The 15,907-nt window shown below is 46.7% G+C and overlaps 1 protein-coding gene across 3 annotated transcripts in view; it reads left to right on the top strand.

Moving 5' to 3' along the window:
* SULF2 (sulfatase 2) overlaps positions 1–15,907 on the top strand; it is a 143,516-nt gene that overhangs the window by 98,595 nt on the left and 29,014 nt on the right. For all 3 annotated transcript variants that reach the window (XM_036749364.1, XM_036749363.1, XM_036749365.1), the window contains exons 6-7: positions 11,031–11,181; positions 13,822–13,997. In XM_036749364.1, the coding sequence (XP_036605259.1) occupies positions 11,031–11,181; positions 13,822–13,997 (327 nt within the window). The remainder of the gene's footprint in view (positions 1–11,030; positions 11,182–13,821; positions 13,998–15,907) is intronic.

The raw sequence follows: 15,907 nt of genomic DNA on the forward strand, positions 1-15,907 counted from the left end.
AGAGAACGGAGGCAGAGAATTAGTCCACGCAAGTGGTAATGAGGAGATGGGAGAGGGAGAAGTCGGTGGGACTGGAATGAAGATACAGATGTGACAGCAATCAACAGGCAATGACCCATCTTGTCACGTACCGTAACTCATTCACCTGCTTCTGCTTCCCTGTGAAATGTGCCTAGAATAGAGAAGTACAGTAATATTTTGTAGTGGAAAGAGCACTGGATTTGGAGACAAGAACTGGGTTTAAATCCTGCTTCTGTCACTTAACTGTATAACGTTCGGCAGGTCACTCAATCTTTCTAGGCCTCAGCTGTCTCATCTGCAAAATGAAAAGGTGGAACTAAATGCTCTCTGAAGTCCCTCCCAACTCTAAATCCTGCAGTTCTGTGTGAGTTTCATTAGACCACCGTTCCTCGAACAGACCCACCCTTTGTTCAGGGGCCTTGCCCTAAGATCAGCCTAGAGTCTAAAGTGCTGCTCCTTAGGCAGTCATTGGTGACGGTGGCTTCATCGCACGCTGGCACCATGTGGCGATGGGCTGCCTTGTGCCGTCTGCCTGGCAGGGGCCTTTATTGGCTTCCACTAGGGGAGATTTTGAGATCAACATTCCAAAACCACCCATGAAATTGGTAATAATGGTGGTGAGAGCAGCTGACATTTGCACAGTGTTTTAAGGGTTGCGAGGCGCTTTGCGGGTGCTCTCTGACTCAGTCCTCACAACAACCCTGTGAGGCAGGTAGTATTATTCTCCCTCTTTCCCAGATGGGGAAACTGAGGTAGAGAGAGTGTTGGAGCAGTTATCACAGGATCATAAAGCTTGGTGAGTGTCTGAGGCAGAATTTGAACTCAGTTCTTCCCGACCCCCAAGTCCATCATTCTATCCACTCCACCACCTAGATGCCGTGCATACCCAGACATCCACACCAAGGGTGCCTTGTCTGACATTCAGGAAGCTCACCGGGCACTGTGAGTCCCTTGTTCTCTGTTCAGCAGACCCTCGCCTCGAGTCCCTCTAGCTTCAAGACCAAGCCTCTCTTTCAAATCTTTGTCCCAGAGAAAGAAGGTAGGACAGCAAAATCCCAAAAGGAACCTATTTTGTTTCCATGTCTTTTTCCTCTTTCCGACTCCCAGCCTGGGTCCATCCTCATCCCCTCCCTCCGGTTCCTAATGCAATGGGCAGTAGCCGCTCAAAAATGACAGGGAGGAAGGGAGAGAGACAGAGACAGAGAGATATGGAGACCCATTAGAAGCACAGGGCATGACTTTTCCCTTTCCTCCAAACTTAGCTTTAAAAAATGTCACCGGGTGCGGGGAGGGCCGGGACTGCTCACGGTCCCTGCCGCAGGACGTTCTTTCCATCTTGGATTGGCCGATAAGACGATGAATCTGTTGGGGATGAGAGGGCGTTGTTTCCAGCTATCAAAGGGAACCCGTGGGCCAAGGTTGGATTTAGCGGCAGGAATCTCCAGTCCACCGAGGAGTCACAAAGCAAAGTCCAGAAGGAGCCTGCCCGGCGTTGTGATTCATCGTGGGCATTACATCGCAACAGTTCCCACAACCGTCAGCGTGTTCAGAGCTGTAATGTGATTATTCCAGCCATGAGAACATTCCGATATTCAAGAGGCTATTAAGGTATCAGAGAAGAAAGGGTTTTTTTTTTTCTCTGAACCAGGCCTTGCCCCCTCCCCCTCCTTCGCCCTACTCCCCTCAGCCTTCCATGTCGTTAAGGTCTGGCTTTGAAAAGCCTCCCCCCTCCAGCTTGCTGAAATCCAGTCACTTTTTTTTTTTTACTGACTGAGGATATGTGGGAGAGCCGAGAAGGTGGCAAGACCTGGGCATCCTCAGGCCCGGCTCACGTTGTAAGATTTCTTCAGGAGAAGCTTTTCCTCTGTAGGTCAGAGAAAAAATGTGGAATAATGGAAGGAGCCCAAATGTGGACTCAGGAGGCCAAAGGTCACATCCCAGCTTTGATTAGCTATATGACTATAAACAGGTTACTGATCCTCAGTTTCCCCACCTGTAAGATGAGAAACTGAAAGCATACTGCTGTGATGCAGGATTTTGCCTAGGGCTGGCCCTGCTTCCAGAGACTGAGTGGAAATAGCACTGTTTCTGGAGTCATAGCCTCTAGGCTCTTACCTTGGAGCTCACTACTTGTGTGACCTTGGGGAAGACAACTAATGTCTCTGGGACTCAGTTTCCTTATCTGTAAAATAAGGGGGTGGATTTGAATGGCCTCCGAGATTCCCTTCCTGCTCTAAATGTTATGATGCCATGATCCCCCACAGGGGAATAATACCTTCTATTCCTATGACATTTTTAAAAATGTCTATAACATTTTAAAGCACCTTCTTTTCTTCAGCACAACAACCACGTGGTAAATAGGCAGGATGAGAGCTATCTCATTTACAGATGAGATAACTGAGGATGCAAGAAACAAAGTGACTTTCTCCAGTCCAAGCGGGCCCCTGGCTCCAGCCAAATCCAGCTTTCCTTCCACTCTGCCAAATGGACTGTCTCCAAGTCTAGCACTTCTCCAGTTCCGTAGCGATGTGGTGTCCAATCAGTTCAAGAACCTGGAAGGGAAAGCTTAAGGGCAAAGGAGGAAGGAAGCATTTATTCGGTGCCTACTATGTACCAAACAGTTTTAGTGGGATTTGAAGATTCTTAGACCTGGCCAAGTAGCATTTCCTGTGGTTAGAACAGACCCATCCAGAGAAGTGCACAAGGAACTCACTCACCGGGGAATTGACTAAGACGTAAACATGGATAGTGTGAGGTTGAAAAAAGAGAGTGAGGCACAAACCGAAAGACTGGGGAGCATCAAGGAGAGAAGAGATTCCTTTGGATGCTGCTGTTGAGTCGTTTTTAATCATCTCTGATTCTTTGTGACCCCATTTGGGGTTTTCTTGGCAAAGATACTGGAGTGGTTTGTCATTTTTTTCTTATTTTACCAATGAGGAAACTGAGGCAAACAGGGTGAAGTGACTTGCCCAAGGCTCCACAGCTAGTCAGTGTCTGAGGCCAGATTTGAACTCTGGAAGATGAGCCTTCCTGACTCCAGGCCTGGCATTTTATCCATCACGCCACCTCGATGCCTCTTCTTCAGGTGTTGGGGCAGATGAACAAGAGCCGGAAGGGAATCAGGGCAAGGCTTTATGGAGGTGGCGGTACTTAAGGCAGACCCTGGAGGCAGGTAGGTGGTGCAGTGTGGACAGATCTCTGGACAGGGACTCAGGAACACCTCAGTTCAAATTTCACCTCACTTACTAGCTAGATGACTCTGGAAATGTCTCTCAGCCTCAGTTTCCTCGTCAGTAAAATGGATATAATAGAACCTACCTCCCAGGATTGTTGTGAGGACCAAATGAAATAGTATCTTGTGAGGAACTTTGAAGACCTTAAAGCACTATGTAAATCCTAGATTATTATAATTGCAAGTTGGGTTGGATTTCAACAGGTATCGCTTGAAATTACAGGGAATTACATTCTAAGAGCTGTGCTTTCAGGAGACGACTGGGAGATAGTAGGTTCGGGATGGATTGGAGGGGGAAGAACTGGAAAAGAATCCTCTGCTGACTCCAAAACCCATTTATTAAATACCTGCTGTGTGCTTAGCATTAGGAAATATACAGAAATAAACAACACAGGCTCCCAGCCTCACACGTAAAGCTCCGGCTCTGGTGGGAGGGCTTAACAAACGCCTGCTGATCGATTGTCCAACATGAACACAAATACCTATAATACAGAAAGGATTTGGGAGTGATTAAGGGAGGTGCAAACAAAGCTCCGTGTTCCAATTCGGATCTGCATCGCCTCGCCCCTGGGGTTATGGTAAAAGCTTATCAACCAGGCTAAAATAAAAATCGTGATAATAGCCCGTGTTTATAGTAACATTAAGAGGTTTACAAAGCACTTTCCTCACAGCAACCCTCTAAGGTGAGATGAGCTCCTGTTTTTGGCTCAGCAAAGGCGGGCCTCATTGTTTGCTGTTGTTCCGTTGTATCAGACTCTCCAGGACCCATGTGGGGTTTTCTTGGCAAAGATACTGGAGTAGTTTGCTATTTCCTTCTCCCGCTCATTTTACAGATGATGAAACTGAGGCTAAGTGACTTGCCCAGGGTCACACAGTTAGTTAGCGTCAGAGACTGGGCTTGAACTCAAGAAGATGAGTCTTCCTGACTCCAGTCTGGGCCACTTAGAGTTAGCAAGGACCCAAACCTAAGCTTTTAACACAGGCCTCCTAGCACTAAGCCTTCTATTTTGCCCCTTAGGTGAGCATGTTCTTTTGCTTGTAGGGGCAGCTTACGGGCCAACACTTATTTTCCCTTGGCCCACTCAGTCCGTCAGCAAGCACCGGTTGTGCAGACCCTGCATGGCTTCTGGTTGCCGCAGAAGGTGTGAGTAGGGACAAGGCTCCAGAGCAGTTGGCAAACTGGGTTGGTTTTAAGTATATCCTGATCTGCAAATCATCAGATTCAGAGCTGGAAAGGACCTTAGGGGTCATCCTGTCCAACCCCCACATTTTACAGTAGGAGAAACCAAGGCCCCAGGAGTCAAAGGGACTTGTCTGTGGTGTTACAGCTAGTAAGTGGCAAGTCTGGGAATCTTTTTACTCCAAATTCGGACCTCTTCCTATTATCCCACAGCTGCTTCTCTTGATACAACTTTGTTCAGATATAGATCTCGTAGAATAACCTTTTAGGCATCTTAAGTCAAGAATGTATTAAGTAAGCCCTTACTGTGTGCCAGGCGCTGTCCTAAGTGCTGGTGATACAAAGACCAAAGCATGTTCCTGCCCTCCGGGGATTACATTCTAACTAGGGAGACATCCAGGGTGAACATCTAGGAGCATGTAAGATCTCTGCAGAGTAGATGGATTGCAATCTGAAGGGGGAAGGCACTAGCTACTGTGTGGACCAGGAAAGGTCCTGGAGACATGGAATATATCTGTCTTCTCTCCCCCCACCCCCTTCCCCTGACGTCTGATATGTCCTTTAGTACCGCTCCCTCCAAGGACCCTCCTTCTCCATGAAGCCTGCTCCCACATGACAGGGGTCTCTGTCATCTCTGATCTCAGAGCTCTTTGTGCTCCTCGGGTCCACTCTGAGCAGCTGTAATTTGGTAAGAGTGTGAGCTTCTTCACCATCAGAGCAGATTCATATCTTATTAGATGGTCTTCATGAGCCGCTGTGGCTCCAGAAAATTCATCCGTCAGTGGCCAACTTCAGTAACAAACGAGCTTCCACACATTTAACTAGACAGGTCCGCGACGATCAACATGCAGCCTGTCACCAGATCCTTAGCTGGGGAAACATATATTAAAAAACTTGCCCTGTGCCAGATATTGTGCTAAGTGCTGGGGATACAAAGAAAGGCAAAAACCTTGGCTCCTGCCCTCAAAGAACTCACATTCTAATGAGGGAGACAACATGCAAAAAATTGTCTACGCAGGATATATAGAGTACAAATGCAAGGCAGTCTCAGAGAGAAGGCGCAAAGAGAAGGGAAAGGGAAGAAGCGCAGTGAGAGGAAAGGTCTCCTGCAGAAGGCAGGATTGGGGCTGAGTCATAGAAGGAAGAGAGGAAGCCGAGAGGCAGAGGTGAGGGAGAGCAGCCCACAGGTGAGGAACAGCACGGGGTTCAAGTCAGGAGGCGGAGTGTCCCCTTGGGGATAAATCGAAAGAGTATGTGGAGTAAGCCTGGAAAGGTAGGAAGGGACCAGAGAGAAGGTACCATCATTAAGGGGGACCAGGAAAGGCTTCCTTTAGCTAAGACTTAATGGAAGCCAGGGAAACCAGGAGGTGATGATAAGGAAGGAGAGAACTCAAGACATGGGGGCTGGCCATCAAAAATGCCCTTAGTCAGGAGATGGAATGTCTTGTACAGGGACAGCAGAGTCCAATGTCATGCAGAGTACATGGGGGTGAGTAAGGTATAAGAAGACTGGAAGTGTAGGAAGAAGCTAGGTTATATGAAGGGCTTCAAAAGACAAACAGAGAATTTTATATTTGATGCTGGAGGTGCTGGAGTTTATTTAATAGGGAAGTGGCATGGTCAGACCTACACTTTGGGAACATCGATTTGACAGCTCGGTGAAGGATAGATTGGAGTGGGAGGTGTGAAAGAGGGAGGGAGCAAGCATTTATTAAGCACCTACTATGTGTCAGGCACTGTGAAAAGCGCTTTCCAAATATCTCATTTGATTCCCATAACAACCCTGGGAGGTGGGTGCTATTATTATCCCCATAGAAACTGAGACGGACAGAGGTTAAATGACTTGCCCAGGTGTAGCAGCAAACACCCTAGCACACCCAGGGTTGCTGGATGCTGGCACAGGTTCTTTGATCTGCTTTTCTAGGAAAGACTGCTCAAAAAGGGGTTAACAATCCAACTTTTAATGACATTCACTAGTTCAGAGGAAGGCTCAACACCCTGAATGTCAGAGAAAATACAAGCAGAGAAATTGGCATAAAGATCAACAGACAGGGCTCTGATTGCCTGAATCAAAGCAGTATTGCTATACGCTTTATATACACCACTGGATCAAGAGCCTGTGTGAGTGTGTGTCCCTAAGCAAGCTCCTCCTTAGGCAAGTACCTCCCCCAGTGGGCTCCAAGTGAGGCCTATTAATGGGCAGGGAAGATCTTATCATACCATTAACATTACACTAGGATCTCAAAGCTCATAAAGGTCTCAGGTCAGATTTGAACTTAGGTCTTCCTGACTCCATGCCCAATGCTCTACCCACTGAGCCACCTAGCTGCCTCTGAGTAAGGAGTAATGAGTTAAGGAGACCAACCATCAGCCTATTGCAGTAGTCCAAATATGAGATGATGAGGGCCTGCGGCAGTGCCAGAGGAGAAAAGGTACTGAAGGACTTTAAGAGCCAAACAGAGGATTTTATTTTTAGTCCTGGAGGTAATAGGGAGCTAGTGAAGTTTATTGAGTAGGGGAGTGATGTGGTCAGACCTGCCAGCAGAGTGTAAGCCATTGGAGCTGCTGTGGGCAGGTAGGAGAGTGTAGGGGCAGGTGCAGTAGGGGTTCAGTGTTTGTTGAACATCAAATGATTGGGTGCTACCATCTGCTACCTTTTACTGTAGGCTACAGAGAATCGCACTGGCCAACAATGAACATGTGGGGACCATGGTCTCTGATCTAGGGCAGCTTAATAGAAGGGAAGAGTTTGGGAGCAAGGATCAGGATAGCCAGATTCTAGTCCCACCACAACTAGGCCGTGAAGGAGCAACATCGTTTTAGCAAACCTTTCTGAGCCTTGGCTTTATCATATGTAAAATGAGAGCTTGGTCTCTATCAGCGATTCTTTTTTTTTTATTTATTTAATATATTTCATTTTCAGCATTGATTTTCACAAGAGTTTGAATTACAAATTTTCTCCCCATCTCTACCCTCCCACCCACTCCAAGATGGCGTATATTCTGGTTGCCCTGTTCCCCAGTCAGCCCTCCCTTCTGTCACCCCACTCCCCTCCCATCCCCTTTTCCCTTCCTTTCTTGTAGGGCAAGATAAATTTCTACACCCCATTGCCTGTGTATCTTATTTTCTAGTTACATGTAAAAACTTTTTTTTTGTTTTTGAACATCTGTTTTTAAAACTTTGAGTTCCAAATTCTCTCCCCTCTTCCTTTCCCACCCACCCTCCCTAAGAAGTCAAGCAATTCAACATAGGCCACATGTGTATCATTATGTATAACCCTTCCACAATACTCATGTTGTGAAAGACTAACTATATTTTGCTCCTTCCCAACCCATCCCCCTTTATTGAATTTTCTCCCTTGACCCTGTCCCCTTTCCAAAGTGTTTGTTTTTGATTACCTCCACCCCCATCTGCCCTCCCCTCCATCATCCCTCCCCCTTTTTTAATCTTCTTCCCTCTTCTTTCCTGTGGGGTAAGATACCCAATTGAGTATGTATGTTATTCCCTCCTCAGGCCAAATCTGATGAGAGCAAGATTCACTCATTCCCCCTCACCTGCCTTCTCTTCTCTTCCTACAGAACTGCTTTTTCTTGCCACTTTTATGCGAGATAATTTACCCCATTCTATCTCTTCCTATCTCCCTCTCTCAATATATTCCTCCCTCATCCCTTAATTTGATTTTATTTCTTTTAGATATCTTCCCTTCATCTTTAATTCACCCTGTGCCCGCTCTCGCGCTCTCTCTCTCTCTCTCTCTCTCTCTATATATATATATATATATATATATATATACACATATATAATCTGCATATTCCCTTCAGCTACCCTAATACTGAGGTCTCATGAATCATACACATCATCTTTCCATGTAAGAATGTAAACAAAACAGTTCAACTTTAGTAAGTCCCTTGCAATTTCTTTTTCTTGTTCTTTTTCTTGATTACCTTTTCATGCTTCTCTTGATTCTTGTGTTTGAAAGTCAAATTTTCTATTCAGCTCTGGTCTTTTCACTGAGAAAGCTTGAAAGTCCTCTATTTTATTGAAAGTTCATATTTTGCCTTGGAGCATGATACTCAGTTTTGCTGGGTAGGTGATTCTTGGTTTTAATCCTAGTTCCATTGACCTCCGGAATATCGTATTCCAAGCCCTTCGATCTCTTAATGTAGAAGTTGCCAGATCTTTGGTTATTCTGATTATGTTTCCACAATACTCAAATTGTTTTTTTTCTGGCTTCTTGCAGTATTTTCTCCTTGATCTGGGAGCTCTGGAATTTGGCGACAATATTCCTAGGAGATCTCTTTTGGGGATCTATTTGAGGAGGCGATCGATGGATTCTTTCAATTTCTATTTTGCCCTGTGGCTCTAGAATATCAGGGCAGTTCTCCTTGATAATTTCTTGAAAGATGATATCTAGGCTCTTTTTTTTGATCATGGCTTTCAGGTAGTCTGATAATTTTTAAATTATCTCTCCTGGATCTATTTTCCAGGTCAGTGGTTTTTCCAATGAGATATTTCACATTGTCTTCCACTTTTTCATTCCTTTGGTTCTGTTTTATAATATCTTGATTTCTGAATAAAGTCACTAGCTTCCACTTGCTCCAATCTAATTTTTAAGGTAGTATTTTCCTCAGTGGTCTTTTGGACCTCCTTTTCCATTTGGCTAATTCTGCCTTTCAAGGCATTCTTCTCCTCATTGGCTTTTTGGAGCTCTTTTGACATTTGAGTTAGTCAATTTTTTAAGGTGTCGTTTTCTTCAGTATATTTTTCAGTATTTTTTGGGTCTCCTTTAGCAAGTCATTGACTTGTTTTTCATGGTTTTCTCGTATCCTTCTCATTTCTCTTCCCAATTTTTCCTCTACTTCTCTAACTTGCTTTTCCAAATCCTTTTTGAGCTCTTCCATGGCCTGGGATCAGTTCATGTTTTTCTTGGATGCTTTTGTTGTAGGCTCTTTGACTTTGTTGACTTCTTCTGTCTGTATGTTTTGGTCTTCTTTGTCACCAAAGAAAGAATCCAAAGTCTGAGACTGAATCTGGGTGCGTTTTCGCTGCCTGGGCATGTTCCCAGCCAACTTACTTGACCCTTGAGTTTTTCAGCGGGGTATGACTGCTTGCAGAGTTAAGAGAACTATGTTCCAAGCTTGGGGAGATGTGTCAGCTCTGCCACACCAGCACTCCTCCTTCCCCAAGAACCCCCAACCCAGACTGGACTTAGATCTTCAGCAGGCTCTTCACTCCTGCTCTGATCCGCCATTTAATTCCTCCCACCAGGTGGGCCTGGGGCGGGAAGCAACTACAGCTGTACTTCTGTAGCTGCCCCACCTCCACTGCCCCTGGGGCGGTAGCCTAACCACGAACTCCTTCCACTCCCACAGCTTTCCCCACTAACCTTCTTTGTTGTCTTTGGTGTTTGTGGGTTGAGTAGTCTGGTAACTGCTGCAGCTCACTGATTCAGGGCGCTAGGGCACACTCCGCCCGGCTCCTGGTCTGGCTGGTCCACACTCCAAGAACCCCAACCGCTGGGCTCTGCTCCCAACTCCGTGCGGGCTAGACCTCACCCAGAGACCATCCAGGCTGTCCTGGGCTGGAGCCCTGCTTCCCTCTGCTGTTCTGTGGGTTCTGCAGTTCTAGAATTGGTTCAGAGCCATTTTTATAGGTTTTTGGAGGGACTTGGCGGGGAGCTCACGCTGGTCCCTGCTTTCCAGCTGCCATCTTGGCTCCACCCCTCTTATCTCTATCAGCGATTCTTAACCTGGGGTCTGTGACTTTGGATCTTTGAATATTTGGGTAACTATTTCAATGGAATTGGTTTTCTTTGTAATCTCCTATATTTTATGCATTTCAAAACATTCTGAGAAGGGATCCATGGGCTTCCCCAAACTGCCTGGGGTGTAAGGGAAGGAAAGGGACTCAAAAGAAAGAAAAAGGTTAAGAAGCCTGGGTCTAGATGATCTTAAGAGGTAGCTGGGTGGTTCAGTGGCTAAAACGTGGGACTCAAGAAGTTAGTAACAAAAATTAAAATCCAGTGTCCAGAGTGTCATTCGAGACAAGAAGACCGGAGCTCACACGTAGCCTCAACACACTAACTCACTCTGTGATTCTAGGCAAGTCACGGCCTCTCTGGGCCTCAGCTTCTTCATCTCTAAAATGAAGGGGTTGGACTCGGCAGCCTCCAAGGAGCCTCCAGCTCTAAATCTATGACCGTGTGATCTCTGAGGGCTCTGCCAGCGCTGATGTTCATGTCCTAAGGTCCCTCACAGCACTGATGTTCAACATGGTCCCAGATTTAGGCCTGCAGGGGACTTCAGAGTCACCTCTTCCAGCCCTTTTATTCTCCAAATGAGGAAATTGAGTCTCAGGAAGATTAAGGGACTTGTTCAGGTCAGTCTTGAGGTAACAAACACTGACGTTTGAAAACCCCCCAGCTGCTTCCCCTTTTCTGAGGTCCCTTTCACCTCGGACATTCCGTGTTCTGAGGCTTCTTCCAGCTCCGGCATTCTGCAGCTCCGTGAGATTTCTTTTGAGTGACTGGTCCATCACCACAGTCTGTTGACTTGACCACTCTGCTCTCTGTTTACCTCCCCCCCACCCCCCCCCCAGCACTCCAAGCTATAATTACGCACCTAACCCCGACAAGCACTGGATCATGAGGTACACGGGACCAATGAAGCCCATCCACATGGAGTTTACCAACATGCTGCAGAGGAAGCGCCTGCAGACCCTCATGTCTGTGGATGACTCGATGGAGACGGTAAGCGGGCCCCACCGCCACCCCCCTTCACCCTCACCTCCTCAGCACACGGATGGCCTGTCTCTCGGATTCTCCTTCCCATATGGCCAAGCCAAACACTTGTGCCATTCAATGGCTTCTCAAGCCCCTGGCCTGAGGTGTCGTTGACTAGCGAAGAAATGTCAGAATGGAGGCTGAATAATAAGAATAACAAACCCACCTCCCAGCAGACATAGCCCACCGCCATCCTATCCAAGGAGGGAAGCACACTCGACAAGGTTGTTGTTGTCGGTCAGTCGTATCTCCTCTCCTTGACCCCATTTGGGGTTTTCTTGGCAGAGATACTGGAGTGGTTTGCCATTTCCTTCTCCAGCTCATTTGACAGGTGAGGAAACTGAGGTAAACAGTATTAAGTGACTTGCCCAGGGTCACACAGCTAGGAAGTATCTGAGGTCAAATTTGAACTCAGGACAATGAGTCTTCCTGACTCCAGGCCTGACTATGCCACCTAGCCTGCAAGATTCCAAACGAGAAAAGGAAAGCCCATGGGGTCAGAGGCAAGGATGTCCTTACTCACACTCACCTAAGCCCAAAACAGTTTCTGTTACCTGAGAATTGTCTTAAGATCCCAAACCAGCCAAACCAGGCTTGGAGAATTCAACCAGTGGCCATTTAACAATAGGATTCCTTGAGGCCTGTGGCTTCCACCGTGTACCACAGCAGCCAGAGGTTCTGGGAAATCCTGCAAGTAGCAACTGGGGTTTTTACAACCCAGGCTGGCTTGGTTCTCAAGGCTCCCTACATAAGCCTCTTACCTTTAACCATTACCTGTCGTCTCCCAGTGGCTTCCTCTGTGCCCACATATATGAGAAAGAGAGAACAAATGAGGGTGTTTGTGGGAGGAATGCAAGAAGAGAACACAGAGAGAGAATGGAAGAGGGGGGAAGGGAGAAAGGGGAGGAGGGAAAGGGAAGGGAAGAGGAAAAAAGAATGAGAGAGAATTGGAGGGAGGGAGAGAGAAGGGAAGGGGAGAGAGAGAGAAGAGAGACAGAAAGAAGAGGGAGAGAGAGAAAAGAGAGGGAGAGAAAGAGAAGGGAAGGGGGGAGAGATAGAGGAAGGAGAGAGGGAAGCACCCATGTAGGAAGGGACAAAACAGATCTCAACCTGAAGGTGCAGTAGGAGAGGAGAGAGCCTGAGACAGAACCTCTGGCCTTCAGACCTCGTTCTGGCACAGCCGGCTGTGTGACATTAGACCAGTCCCTTGTCCTCTCTAAGCATCTGAAAAATGAGGAGGTTGGGACTTCTGGGTGGGACCGTGTGGGCACTCTTGGGTGTGTGTGGGACAAGTCACTAACCCAGTGGCTCATCAGCTGTGAGGACTCGGCCTGCTGGAGGCCTAGCACAGGGTTTTGTGTCTCCTCACTTTCCTAACATCTCGTCATATCCCATCAGGAAAACCAATTACAAGGAAGAGGAAAGAGAATTCAGGAACTAACCATGGGGTCCCAGGCTCATAGAGTACCAGCTGGGAGGGGCTGGGCTAGGGAGCCTCTGAGGCCCCTTTCAGCTTGTCCTCGATGAGCCTGGGACCCTGCGATCTTCAGCTGTAGAAATAGGAATTAACGCTCACCCTGACCAACCTCTCAGGATGGTTGTGAGGAAGGTGCTTTGACTGAGGCAGGGTTTGAACTCAAGCCTGCTGGCTCCAAATCCGCAGCTCCGTCACCAAGGTTGACTCTTGGTATCTGACCAAAGAGCAGATAGACATTCACTGCTCCTTTGAGTGACCACTCACTATGTGTGAGATCCCAGGCTGTCTAACTGCTGGGAGAACCGCAGAAATGCTTGAGAGGCCCTGCCCTCAAGGAGGTTACAGTCTAGTCAAGGACTTAAGATGTGCACACAGATGCTGAATAGAGTAGAAAGGCCTGTAGGAGAGGGACAGACAAGGTGCTAGAGGAGAGACAGATCACTTCAGAAACCCGGGAGGAAGAGTAGGACGTGGTAGGGAGAGCCCTGCATCTGGAGGCAAAGGACTCATTAGCCCTGTGTGTGACTGTGGGCAAGTCCACTCCCTTGCTTGAGCCTCATGGTTTCCGTGAGAGGACCTGGGTTTAATCCCATGTCTTCTACTGACTGCTGCTTAGTCACTTAGTCTCTCTGGGCCTCCAATTTCTCATCTGTAAGATGGGAATAGTAACTTTTCATTACTTGCTGCACAGATTTGTTATAAGGAAAGTACTTTGTAAGGGGTAAAAGCCTGTGTAAGGGTGTTGACGTGGGGGTGGGGGTGGGGGTGAGGGTGGAGTCAAAATAGACAGAACATAGGACTTGGAATCAGGAAGATGAGTACAAATCCTGCCTCAGACACTCCCTATCTGTGCGATTATGGACAAGTCATTTAACCTCTCTGGGCCTTGGTTTGCCCATCTGTAAAATGGGGATGATCATGTCGCCTGTCTTCCAGGGTTGTTAAGATCAAATGAGTTCACATAGGTCAAGGGCTTTGCAAACTTTAAAGCGCTATATAAATACTAGTTGTCCTTAGTATTAGTAATCGATTAAGGATTTATACGGACAGGTAGAGAGTTGGTCATATGCACGTTCTACGCTGTTCCTCATGCTGAGACCACGTGGCATCATTCATTTCTGTCGTTTCAGATTTACAACATGCTGGTCGAGACAGGCGAGCTGGACAACACCTACATTGTTTACACTGCAGACCACGGCTACCACATTGGCCAGTTTGGTCTGGTGAAAGGGAAATCCATGCCCTATGAGTTCGACATCCGAGTCCCTTTCTACATACGAGGCCCCAATGTGGAAGCAGGATCCTTGTAAGTACATTCCTTTCTTGCTCTGGCCAAGTGGTATAGCATTCTCTAGGGACGATGTTAAGCCCAGGTGCCAGGGTGAGAAAGAACCATTTGGGGAGCATGACGTGCATGGCTGTAATGCTGGACTTCTTTCTCCCCAAATGCCTATGTGCCTCATGTCATTGAAGTGACTGTGTGTCCCAGGCCCAAATCTCAGGGGCTAGCACCTGGCTGCATGGGAACATCAGCCCAGTGTTCCTGGATGGGGATGCTCCGTGACTTCCCTGCTCCACCAGACAATCATTTAGGGCTTGGTCATTGTCAGATAGTAGTCTTGCTGCCTTGGAAGAAAGAGCCAGATCAGGATACAGGAAGCACTCGCTCTCAGCATTTCCTCTTCTAGGGGTGTGTGGGCAACAGGGCCCCCATGGCCCACAGTGAACAGCTCTCCTTGAGCTAACGTTTGAGGTGACACATTCCTCCTGGGAAGTGCTCTGTCTGGGTTGGGGGAGTGTAAAAAGACTTATAATGATCAGAGTAACTTTGATCATCTGGGAAATTCCGTAGCTGGACTCCTGGGATTTTTGATATGCAAATACTCACCATTAAGCTGTGCTTTGGGACTTACATCTATAATGAGCCGAACACACACACTCACAACTAAGGTTCCTTCTAAATGAGTGCTGAATATAGGAAGCAGAAATAGAGAACCAGGAGTCTCTTAAGGACACAGCTAGTTTAAAATGTGAAAAGCCAATGTGGTACAGTGGGAGACTAAAAATCAGGGCACATGGCTTCTGATCTCAGCCTTGCCACTAACTAATCATGAGACCTTAGGCCAATCACTTCCCAGCTTGGTGTCATGCAGAGAACACTGACTGGATTTAGAATTAGAGGATGTAGGTTTGAACTGCTAGCTCTGTCACGTACTACCTATGTGACCTTGGTCTGGACCCAAGTTTCCTCCTCTGTAAAAAAATAAAAATCACCTAAGGTATTTCCTATGTCATGGAGGATATAAATAAGAGAAAGACTCCCTGTCAGTGATGACTTTATCTAACTGCTTCTGTTTTCAGATCACACGCATAGCACTAATCTAGCCCTGAAGCCTTACAAAATCTCCTCGATGAAAACAACATTCATTTGAAAATGCTTCTCACAATCCACATGTGAAAACCAAAGTGGATGAAAAACACATTAGCCAAATAGCAATATGCACTTAGACACAAAGCGTACCACCAGTTGGACACAAAGATACCACAAAGTGTATCTATATGTACTGCATATCTATACATATACTCTAGATTAACAGTAAGGAAGATTCAGAACTGATTAGGAGAAGATTGAGCTCCATCATATTTGGAGAATCTTGTGTTGTTTTCAGTGATCCCAAGATTATTCCCTGGCAGGAACATGTTTTTCTTTTAAACAACGAAATTCTCTGTGTGGTTCTGTATGGCTGCAGATTATGGAACACAGTGACCCAAGAGGAGGAAGAAAGGCCAATGGTGGTAGGTTTGAGTAGGGCAGAAACATACGACCAACAAAATGGCTTATATGGCAGAGGAGGAATTTTTAAAACCTTGTCAAGGATATACATGTTCACACAAGGAGATGGGATCTCAGGCCACGTATTAGGAATGAGGGACAAAAGCACGAGGGATATGAGAAGACCCCACTAAAAATAGTAAGGATTCATAATGGAAAATGCCATCCACACCCAGAGAAAGAACTATGGAATCTGGATGCAGAGTGAAGCAGACTATTTTGTTTTTTTGTTTTGTTTTCTTTCTCATGGTTTCTTCCATTCATTATCATTCTTCTTTACAACATGACTAATGTGAAAATATGATTTATAGGAATGTATATAGAGAGCCTATATTGGATTGCAGACTGTCTTAGGGAGGGAGGGGGGAAGGAGGGAGAGAAAA

Source organism: Trichosurus vulpecula, chromosome 3 (genome assembly GCF_011100635.1).
Source record: "Trichosurus vulpecula isolate mTriVul1 chromosome 3, mTriVul1.pri, whole genome shotgun sequence".
NCBI classification, from domain to species: domain Eukaryota; kingdom Metazoa; phylum Chordata; class Mammalia; order Diprotodontia; family Phalangeridae; genus Trichosurus; species Trichosurus vulpecula.